Genomic DNA, 11,740 nt, shown 5'->3' with positions numbered 1-11,740 from the left:
TGTATAGCCTGTCAAAGGTGTTTTCACTGCAACGGTCACAGAGTTTGCTTCATTCCAGATGGTTGACCACAAGAGAGGGATGCACTTGTCTGTGGAGGAAAAAACTGTTTTAACTAAGACAGCAGGGCTGGGACTTGAATTTTTAAATGATTTCATCATAACCTCTCTTAAATCATTTTCTTCAATTATACTATTCACTCAGTCTGCCTTTGTATTTATTTCATTTACATTTCCTTAACTGTTTCACGATCCCCAGAAATTATGCATTGATTGATTGATGGTTAATTTAGTTAAATTCATCTTTACTCATGTAGTGTCTGTTATAGTCAGGATTGGCTTTAGGCACTTGACAAAAAACCAGGACCTGACCGCCCAACAAGCAACAGTGGGGGAAACACCCTTTTAACAGGAAGAAACCGTGAGTGGGACCAGGCTAATACAGGAGGACCCTCCTGCTGAAAGCTGGCTGGGTAAAAAGGTTAAGAGGAGAGTATATATGTACATTGTACATGCAAATTAATTAATTAGACAAAGCTCAGCGGGTCACCTGGTCAGTCGGGCTGGTTAGCAGGTCAACTATAATATACTGTAGATGATGCAGATACAGCAAAGCGAGAGGAGAGGAGAGGAGATTTTTTGATTTTTACAAAAATACTTTAATTCAATTCAATTCAATTCAATCTTTATTTATATGGCACTTTTCATACACTAGGTAGCACAAAGTGCCTCACAAAGGATACAAACAGCAAAGAGAACAAGAGAATCAAGAAAAGGACACACACACACATGCATACAACACGCTTACACACACACCCACACACATAAACAAGCTGAGGCAAGCTGAGACATGGCTGGGCACCGAGACCTGAGGCGAAGGACACGCCACCTTTGGAGGCCCACCATGCCGAGGGAGGTCACGGTCTGTGACCACAGGTGGTACCGCCACAAAGACCACCCCGACCCGGACAGACCGGAGGCTCCACACCAAAGCACAGAGCCCCCTAACCACCCAGGCCAGAGTCGACAATGGGACAGCACCCCCAGCGGTAGACCGGAAACATCTCCCAGCCTGGCAGGCCCCCATGAGGAAACACCATGAGGAAACACTGGAGCTAAAAACTGAAGGACTAAAACAGTAAATGGGATAAAAGGTATAAAAGCTAAAAACTGAGAATAAGAACTGAGGGAGTAAAACAGTACTAAGACTAAAACAGACTAAAACAGTAAATGGGATAAAAGGTGTAAAGACTAAAAACTGAGAAACTAAGAACTGACAGTAAAAACAGTAAAAGTATCAAGTAAAATAAGGATAAGACATAAAAAAGCATGAGGACATAAAAGAAATTAAAAATAATCAGAAAATCAGTTAAAGGCCTGATTAAAAAAAAATCACAAATTTACACAGGGGCACAATATGCCCTGTTTAGAAATACCACAGAGCAACAACAGCAATAATAACAATAATAGTAATAACAACCACAATAATAAATAGATAGATAAATAAATATTAAAAAAACAACAATACAATTTATTCCACAAGGGGGTGTGCAAAGTGCAAATGATCCTCCGTAACAGTGCATAGTACATTTCTGTGACACCATATATCGCGGAATTGGCCGAGGTCATTTATCATTTTATAAAAAACAAACTCCAACCTCACCCTAGAGATGTAAATTGCCATTTTGGCCTCACGACAGATACAATTTAGGAGTTGCCACTTGTTGCGAGCAGCTTTGTTGTTCCCTGCACCGAAAATAAAAGTTCTAATAGAAAAGGTTTCATTAAAACCATTAAAAACACTTTTCATGACATTAAAAAGCACAGTGAGTCTCTCACATTCACTGTACGCATGGAATGCAGTCTTTCGCCCAGAACAAAATAGGCACTGGTCCATTTTAGAAAGAAGAGCGTTCAGGGCAACGGCCCCATGTAAGATCCTCCACTGGAGGTCCCCGGTCCTCTTCTTCAGGGGCGGGTTGTAAAGGACCCTCCAGCAGGGGCGGGCTCCATCCCTTCCCAGCCGATCAGCCCACACGCTGGTGCTTCTGTTCGACAGTCCTCTCTTGTTTAGTACTCTCACGCAGTTGTTGTATAAGGTCTTCTTATCGACCGCTACTAGGGAGAAGGTCTTTGCTGGTCTGAGGAAAGGACCGTCTAGATTCCCTATATGGCCAGCCTGATCTCCGGGAAGGGGTCGTTGCTGTCGGGTTCAGTCCCCTGGCCGTAGTCCTCAAGGAGACGCCTCTCATTCGTGCTGAGTCTGATCCTCCATAGCCAAAGCACCCCCTCGGCTGCCTGGGTAGAACGGATGCCCAACAGGGAACCCACTGCCTCCACGCCCGTTAGGTCTGGCCCTGCCACGGCCACTACGTGCTCGAAGAGTAAGGTCTGGGTCCGCCACAGTGCAGCCGTCAGTCTCAGCGTGGCTTCGGCCGAGACGTCCAGCCTGGCTCCGTGCACCATGGGTTCCCTTAGCAGCCAATACAGAGAGTCAGAGCTGGTTCTTTTTTCAACTTTAAAAATGGCCCATGCCTTAACAAATCTTTGATAAAATGGAGGTCAAAAACAGAGCATCATCCAGCCCCAAGTTACTCACCCGTCTGAAGACACATCTGGCCACATCTCTCCATATTATGTTTGCTGGCCCTGTTAAAAACCTCTGTACAAACTGTATTCTAAAAGCGGCGGTCCTGCTGGCCAGGTGGATGAGGCCATGTACTCCCTGCTGGACCCAATGCATGCCGTCCCAGAAAAAAGCCAGAACCCTTGTCTGATGTTGTGCTAAAAACCCTGAGGGTGGCTCCATGCAACTGAGCCGGTGCCAAAGCACAGAGGCCATGTTATTGAGGGGAGGAGCCATTTCCATTTTTGAATTTTTTCTTTTACCTTTTCCAATGTGTCTAGCCAATTTCTGCCAATTTTCAGTTTCTTCGTCTCCAATAAAAACACCTAGGTATTTTAGGCCGTCCCTCCGCCAGGCAAGATCCTGGGGAAGGACCGACAGATCATTTGTCCACCTGCCAACGGCCAGGGCTTCACTCTTGTGCCAGTTGACCCTGGTCGCCTACAGGCGGTTGGATAAAACCGTTAAATTAAATAGGGTGTCCACGTCACTCTGCCTATGCACCACTATTATAATATTGTCTGCGTAGGCAGATAAAACTGTTTTTTTGTAAAAGGATGGCAAAACCAGGCTGTCCATGTTTGTACAGACCCTAGAGAGGAGGGGTCGAGGGAGAGAGCGTAGAGCATTCCAGAGAGGGTGCATCCCTGCCGGACACCTCTACGCACCCTGAAGGGGGCACACAGACTGTCATTGAACTTCAGCATACTCGCAATGTCACAGTACAGGATACGGATCATGGCTATGAAGCCAGGGCTGAACCCGAACCTCTCCATCACCTTCCAGAGGAACTCGTGTTCAACCCGGTCAAAAGCCTTTTCCTCGTCTAACGAAATGAGACCAGTATCGACGTCCAATGATCTAGAGACTTCCAAAATATCCCGAATTAAGTGGACATTATCTACTATGGACCTGCCGGGCACACAGTAAGTCTGGTCCTGTTGGATGACCTGCTCCATAGCTTCTCTGAGCCTGGAAGCCAAAGTCTTGGACAGAATCCTATCATCCATACACAGCAGAGACACAGGGTGCCAGTTCTTAATCTCTTGCAGGTTGCCCTTTTTTGGCAGGAGGGTGACCACCGCTCTCCTCCAGGACAACGGAGGGGAAACCGAGGCTAGGCTCTCGTTGAATACCTCCAGCATGTTGTGGGCCACAATATCCCAGAAGGCTTTGAAGAACTCCACCGTGAGCCCATCAACACCTGGAGCTTTCCTTCCTTTCACGCTGAGGAGGGCGGCGTGGAGCTCGTCGAGTTGCAACGGCCTGTCCAGCCGCGAGTTTGTCTCCTCAGAGACCCGAGGAAGGTCCCCGCAGAACTCGTTGAACAGGTCGTCATCCCTGCAGTACTCACTCTTGTATAAGGAGGAAAAGAACTCCACTGCCCGCTTCCTTATCTGGCCCGGCTGCACAAGTTCCTGCCCTGTGCTCAAAAACAGTGAATGGTTTATTAGAGTGGTTTATTAGGTTCTCAATAGATTTCAATACACCCTTGATCTCCTGTGGAGCTGCCAATCGCCTCTAGCTCCACTATCTCCATCTCTAGGTCTTTTATCAACCTATACTGCTGTATACTGCTGGCACAGGAGCTGTATCTCTAATTTACCACATTACCACCACTATCCTAAGCATGTAAAATCGGATTTTTTCTTTCGAAACTCTGACCAGAAATGACATAAAACCTCTCTAAAACTATTGTCCTGGGCTAGGCTGGACTTAAAATGCCAGTATGCACTCCTGGGCATAATGTTCTTTATAGTGACTTCACCTAAAACCAACGAGTGATCGGTGGCATGATGGCATGATGTTACATTGCCTAAAAACAGTGAAGGAATGCCTAAAACAATTAAAATGGACAAGTCTGGCCGAGGAGATCCTATCATCACCTAGGCGGGACCAAGTGTATTGCCTGCTGTCTGCGTGCATCCTCCTCCACACATCCACCAGGCCATGAGAATAGGCCAGCTGTCTCAGACAATGTTGCGAGGCTGGATGACGCTCTGCATGGTCGCGGTCTAAAAAAGACTCTGTGCAGTTAAAATCCCCACCCAGGAATAAAAACTCTTCATCCCCGCAACCATTTAAAGCAGTGCTGACATTTTCTAAAAAGCTCTTCCTCTCTGTAGCATTGGTGGGAGCATAAATATTATTAAAAACCAAGGAGTGGTTCTTGAGGCGCGCCTTCACCAGCAAACACACCGACCCCTCACCACATGCTCCACCTCCAGGGATGATGGAGTGAAGCCCCTTGAAAAAAGGAGGCCCCCTCCACCACTGAGGGTAGTGTTGTGGCTCAACAGCGCCTGCCCTTCCCACTCCTTCTCCCAGTCCGCTTTGATGCCTCTGTTGCTATGGATCTCCTGGAGGAACATGACATCAACGTGTTTTCTTCTTGCTGTGTCGAACAAGTGCCCGTTTTTTTGCATCCCTGGCTCCGTTGACATTCAACGTTCCAATTTTGAATGTATTCATGGCGAGGGGAAAAAAGACAGTAAAAAAATAAATGCTAGGAAACATGGTAAATGTTTTTTCAATTCAAACAATTTAACTTGTTTCCTCGCCTTGCCCATGTGCTTCTTCAGCCTATAGATTTCAGGGTCGGTGAGGTCTGACATTGCCTTATTCCTAATTAAAAAGCTCGCTGACCAGATGAAACGGAGCCTGTCGGGAAAATATGTTCCCAGATCAAGGCCTTTCATGCCCTTGGTCTGCGTAAGGAACTTTTTAAACAAGTTTGGAGGGTACAAGTCAATTTCTTGCAGTTCGCTGCAGTCCGACATGGACTCGCAGTCGCTGGTGCCTGTGCCTGCGGCTGCATCCACCAACCTTCCGGTTTTACTGTCCCCCTTGTCCTTCATAGCGCTTTTTCTCTTGTTACGCCGCTTCGCGGGAACAAGCCACCACTCAGACACCCCATTAGTGCCCTCACCTGCGCTCACTGCTCCCTCACCTGTGCCCACTGCCCCCTCACCTCGCTCCACTGTGCTCACTGCTCCCTCACCTCGTTCCCCTGTGCTCACTGCCCCCTCATCTCGCTCCCCTGTGCTCACTCCTCCCTCACCCAGCTCGCCAGCCGATATCCCTGGCACCCCAAGTTCAGCTATTACCTGATTCACTCTACCCAGCTCACCTGTTTGGATCATGTCCCCAGTCTCACCTGCCTCACCCAGTTCAACTGTTTCGCCCATTACCTCACCATTTTTCCCCAGTTCATTCGAATCACACACCACATCAATCATCACACCACTCAAATCACACACTACAGTTAAATCCACCTTCCCCCCTGCTTCACCACTCTCGCCATTCATTTCCACCACCATCTCCACATTCTCACTCCCTCCACTCACCTCAGTCTCTAAATAAGATCATTATTGCCACTAGACTAATATTTGTAACTACAAAATTACTTACTACGCTTTCTCAAAGAGAAAGATTTTAAGTCTAATCTTAAAACTAGTGTGAGTGGGGGCCTGATAGTTAAATGCTAAGCCATTCATTCTACTTTTAGCAATTTGTGTGAACCACCAGTAAACCAGTATTCTGAGAGCAGACTGGTTCGTTGTAATGGTACGGTGCTATTAGCTTCAGATAGGAATAGTCTTACCTGAGTCCAAAAAGATTTGCAGTCATCTGTTTTGTTTGTCCACAACCATGAAAACAAAGGATAATAATAATAATTGAAGGTAATTTAATTCTAAGTAATTTTAATATTCAATCTGAGTTAAAACTATCCACATATATTCTGTTTTCTTTCAATTAGCGCTTGTTACAAGGTCAACATGTCAGCAGTAAGATGAAGAAGGTTTTGAGGGTGACTTGAAGATACTGGACATTAACAAAAAGATTTTTGCTTTTGTTCTTTGCAGGTTCAAGCCACAGATGCAGACCAAGGAGAAAATGGCCGTGTCCTGTACAGAATCCTCACTGGTAAATGCTGTTTTCCTGTTCTTTCACAAAAGATTAAATCCTTAAATACATTTGGCTAAGTTGTTTAAAAGGGAACAAAAACATTTCAAGTATTTTATGCTCATGTGTTGAAACACTCCAAGTGGGCAGTGTGATGACTCCAATGCATTACTTTGTGTGTGTGTGTGTGTGTGTGTGTGTGTGTGTGTGTGTGTGTGTGTGTGTGTGTGTGTGTGTGTGCAGGGAACAGTAACAATCTGTTCAGCATAGACAGACAGACCGGGTTGGTGTCGAGAGGCCCCAGACCTCTCGACAGAGAAACCAGCAACTCACACGTGCTGGAAGTGGAAGCCTACAACAGCGATGAGGGCAACATGAGGAGCTCTGTCAGGGTGAGAACGAGGACAGTTGTACAACCTGTGATTTCAAGATCAAGCCCTAAATATGGCACCTTTTTCTCGTCCCACGTAGGTGATCATATACGTGAACGATGCTAATGACGAGGTGCCGGTGTTCACTCAGCAGCAGTACAACCGCCTAGGCCTGAGGGAGACAGCTGGAATCGGCACCTCTGTGATTGTGGTGCGCGCCACAGACCCTGACACCGGTGAGTCCTGCTGGGAGATAAGCGTTGTGGCTTCATCCTATTTGGATTAAAAGCAACACATTTTTCCCTATTTCTGACAGTACACAGCACAGAGCAGCCTCTTTAAACCACATTTACAGCTCTAGTTCTGCTTGATGGACTTCCACAATTTACTTCCTGATTTACTTTTCTCTTTGATGTAGGAGGAGCTGTCAAACATGTTTACCAAAGCAGTTGCACGACTTTAAGATAAAAATCAAAAGAAAAAAAGCACCATTCAGTATAACATTAACGGTCGTTTTCAGTACACCAATGAAGATGGTGGCTCTATTCATTTGTACAATGGGATGTAGTGGGAACCAGTGTTGTCCATTTATCAATGCTGTGGACATGGGGATATGTTGTGGCACTGACCTGTGGGGCATGTGGATCCTTCGGGTTCTGTTGGGTCAGGTATCTGTTTCATCCACACTGCTGCTGCATCTCAAGGAGGTTTAATCAGAAATGCAGTGTGATGTGATGTTTGTCATGATGTTCCTGAGTTATATTTGAGCTCTACAGTATTCATCATTGTGCTGGAGGGGGGGTATAGTGTAGCTTTTGATCTGGAACTTTTCCCCTCCCAACTAAATCAGAGTCAGTAGTTTTAATCTTGTAACTCATGATAGTAGCTAATCAGTCTGGTTTCCACCCTCTCAACCCACTCAGGTGATGGTGGTGCTGTTGCCTACGCTGTTGTGTCTGGGTCAGACCGTAAATTTGAGGTGGATGTGAGTACCGGTCTGGTAACCACTGTGGACTACCTGGACTATGAGACCAAGACTACGTACCTGATGAACGTGTCAGCCACGGACCAGGCTCCGCCTTTCCACCAAGGCTTCTGCACTGTTTATGTCACATTGCTTAATGAGCTGGATGAGGCTGTGGCCTTCTTCTCTGCCGGGTATGAGGCTTCACTCCGTGAGAACATTGCCACGGGGATGGAGGTGGTCCAGGTGCAGGCACAGTCAGCTGACAACCTGAACCAGCTGACTTACCGCTTTGACCCTGACACATCGCCAGCAGCTCTTGCACTGTTCAAGATAGACAGTGTTACGGTGAGCAGCGGTGGGGGGGGGATTCTACTCTCTCCTTCCCTTCTGTCACAGAGGGTTGCCAACCATGCCTTGATGAATAGATTCATCCCAGAGTTAAAAGGAAAAGTCAATATGAGATATTCTTAGTTGCATATTACAATGAGTATCTGTGTATGTATATATAATAGATATTTATTTATATATCTGGCTAATTTTGTTATTTTACACTAAAAATGAATTGTTGATTCAGTGTGGGGAAATCACCCTGCTGATGGTGGTGAATTCATTTATGTTGGTCAGCTCTGCCCTTGATTATTTTTTTATTTGGCAACCTTAGTCCCATTTTTTAAACACAGTGACACAGTAAGGTTTCATCTGTTCTGATTATTGCTGGAGTTTTGCTACAAATATTTGTAAGTCATTTTATTGTCTTTTGCTGTCCTCCCTCACTTTATAACACTTTCATTATGTTGTGCGTAACATTCTGCGTAATGGGTGTGTGGTCTTTCAGGGACGGATCACGGTGACGGGCTTGTTGGACAGAGAGAAGGGGGACTTGTACACTTTGACTGTTGTTGCTGATGATGGAGGACCTAAAAAAGACTCCACTGTGGTACGCTCCATTAATGGATTGTGTTTATCTTTCCGCTTGCATACAGTGACTTTATTACAGAATGTGCGGCTCCTGCTCTGTTGTAGAAAACTTAAAGGCATTCCTCTTTTGTTCACTGCCTTCCTCATTGGAATTGCAGAAGGTAAGAGGTTTATTGGACATGAAAAGTAATAAAGTTTGGACCCCTATAAGTCTTATCTAGGATGTGTGCCTTCTGGCAGATTACCTATGATGACATTTCTCAACAGGTTTCAATCACCATTCTAGATGAGAATGACAACAGCCCTGTGTTTGACATCACATCTGATGCTTCAGTGGACATCACAGAAAAAACGCCAATGGGAGAAAAAGTGGCCGTGGTCCTGGCCAGGGACATAGATGCTGGATTGAATGGCCTGGTGTGAAAAATACAAAATGAAAAGGAAGAAATGTCAAACACAAACTAGATAAAGAGCCTTTATTTTGCATTTAAACCATACTATTTTTTTCTATTCATACTGTTTCTTTCATTTAGTTGTGCATGCTGTACAGAATTTCCTCTTGCAATCTTTTTTGTCTTTTTTGTTTTTCTTTTGTTATTTAATCACACAGACATTTAAATTTATTCAGGATTCATTATTCATGTTAGATAAAGATATCTGAGTATGGATTAGCACCACAAATAAAGTATCTATTTAAAGTCATCACACGATTAATTACTATTAACTACATTGTTACAAACCTAACCTGTTTTTATTTATCAACTTTTATTCATCTTTATCACTCTCTCAGATCAATTTTACCCTGGTAGCGGGCAACATGGAGGACGTCTTTAAGATCAAGACTGTGAACCACACCTACGGAGAGGTTTACGTAAACGCAGAATTGGACAGAGAGTCAGTTGACCGCTACCTGCTGAAGGTCAGATAGTTAAAAAATGTCCCATCACACACCCTCGGGCTCTTTAGCACACACCTTTATTACAGCAAACATATTATTTAATGTTAATGTAAAACATCAGATATTATCATTAAGTGTTAATTGTGGAGTGCCATTTTTAAACCAGGTTCAAAAGAGTGGTGTGATTTTTTTAGGGTGCTTTTTTTTTTTTTTTTAAATGCCTTTTTATATTAAATAGTTAAACAATAAATGTAAAATATAAATCTAAAATAAATAAATCTAATCTCGAATGTTAAATCTAAATGCTAAATCTAAACCCGAATTTTAACGCTAAATATAAATCTAAATGTGAAATCCGAATCTTTCAAGTGAAACTAAATATTTAGCTAAAATGCAGTCAGAGGAACTAGTAGTAAAATAATACCATAGGAGCTTGCAATGTGTTTACAGAATCACATAATGTATTAAACCCAATATGTTGGGGAAAATTACCGGTAACATGTTTACATTTACTATAATGATAATAACTATCTAAAATATTCCTGTTTATTTTTGAACACTTATGTGATAACTTTTTATTTTTTGCAATCACAGTTAGCATCATGTATGAGCCGCGTCTCTGAAAGTAGCGTCGCAGGCCTATCTTAGCAACAATGACAGTGTTTTCTATTGGTCAAAAAAGTCGCATTCTCGTAGCAACAGAGACACAGTGTGAGAGATGCTCGTCCCATACAGGGCAGGCAGGACAGCGTCAATCAAATCTGCCCAGTTTCATTATGGTAAAAATTTCCCATTAAAATTTTTTTCCCAAAAAGGGATTTTTGTTTTAGTGCAGTTCCATATTTTCAGACTAGGGTAGACATCGGGAATGAGGCCTGTGAACACCTGTGAACACTACCTCTATCATCAGCTTATTGGTCACAGAGCAGGAGAGGCCTGATAATAAATTAGCCCTAAACCTCATACATTAATTCCATTCACATTTTATGGACTATTTTTGATTCTCACAATAATATGGGACAAAGTCAATTTTCACCTGAATATGGGACACAGGACCTTTGTTTCAGGACCTTTCTTTAGTACAGTTTAATATGGAGGGGCAGAAATCAGGCAAAAGGCACCCCATAATGAATGGTTCTAAATGCATATTTGGACCTGATGAATATTTCTACAGATTAACATATATTTGTGTACTGCATGTATGTGCACAGTAGTTTATGTGCATTCTGTCACAGGTGCGGGCTACTGACAATGGCTCACCTCCGAGACACACTGACCACTCCCTCACCATCAACATCCTGGATGTCAATGATAATGCGCCTGTTATTGAAAGCCAGAAGGGCTACAATGTTAGCATAAGTGAGGTAGGAGCACACTCAGTATCTAAAATATGCATGACTGCAGATCCATGTATGTTTTTTTACTGAGCGTTTCTTTATTCATGTAATTTCCATGTACTCACCTCGTAAATCCTGGTTTACGTTTGTTAGCATTTGTCTTGAAAACAGTCACCTTAGTTTATTATATTTTTGCTCTTAATATCTTTGAAATTCAGAATGTTGGCGGTGGTACATCAGTCCTCCGGGTGATGGCTACTGACCGAGACATCGGCCCCAATGCCATGCTGTTTTATTACATCACTGCTGGGAACCAGGACCTGACCTTTCGCATGGACCGCATGACCGGCGAGATGGTGACACGGCCGGCTCCTCCTGACCGAGAACGCCAGCAAGAATACATACTCAACGTGACTGTGGAAGATGATGGTACCCCGCCACTGTCCGTAAGTCACGACACAAACGGAAAGAAGTTCAGCGATTTTATTTTTCTATGTGCTCTGGTTTTCCCCTACAGAACAAAAATATTGGCGTTAAGTCTATCGTTGGACTGGTGACCTGTGCAGGGCGCATTAGTCTCCACCAGTCACCAGTCACCTTCCAACCTTGATATGTAAGACAAGCAAAGTTAATAAAATATTTATTAAAAAAAGAGAGATAGCACTTGTTCTGCTATATATTTAACATCCCTTTGGTGTCCAGAATGGATCATTAAGGTCA

The 11,740-nt window shown here is 43.9% G+C and overlaps 1 protein-coding gene across 1 annotated transcript in view; it reads left to right on the top strand.

Annotated features, from left to right (window-relative positions):
* The window catches only part of cdh23 (cadherin-related 23), a 172,395-nt gene that overhangs the window by 136,253 nt on the left and 24,402 nt on the right, over positions 1–11,740 (top strand). Inside the window, exons 28-37 of the mRNA XM_057047827.1 lie at positions 6,490–6,550; positions 6,773–6,921; positions 7,001–7,136; positions 7,824–8,212; positions 8,703–8,804; positions 8,944–8,946; positions 9,053–9,202; positions 9,576–9,704; positions 10,919–11,047; positions 11,239–11,466. Of these exons, the coding sequence (XP_056903807.1) occupies positions 6,490–6,550; positions 6,773–6,921; positions 7,001–7,136; positions 7,824–8,212; positions 8,703–8,804; positions 8,944–8,946; positions 9,053–9,202; positions 9,576–9,704; positions 10,919–11,047; positions 11,239–11,466 (1,476 nt within the window). The remainder of the gene's footprint in view (positions 1–6,489; positions 6,551–6,772; positions 6,922–7,000; positions 7,137–7,823; positions 8,213–8,702; positions 8,805–8,943; positions 8,947–9,052; positions 9,203–9,575; positions 9,705–10,918; positions 11,048–11,238; positions 11,467–11,740) is intronic.

Source organism: Takifugu flavidus, chromosome 11 (assembly GCF_003711565.1).
Source record: "Takifugu flavidus isolate HTHZ2018 chromosome 11, ASM371156v2, whole genome shotgun sequence".
Taxonomy (NCBI): domain Eukaryota; kingdom Metazoa; phylum Chordata; class Actinopteri; order Tetraodontiformes; family Tetraodontidae; genus Takifugu; species Takifugu flavidus.
The sequence above is the reverse complement of the archived record's forward strand: the minus strand, read 5'-3'. Positions and strand labels throughout refer to the sequence as shown.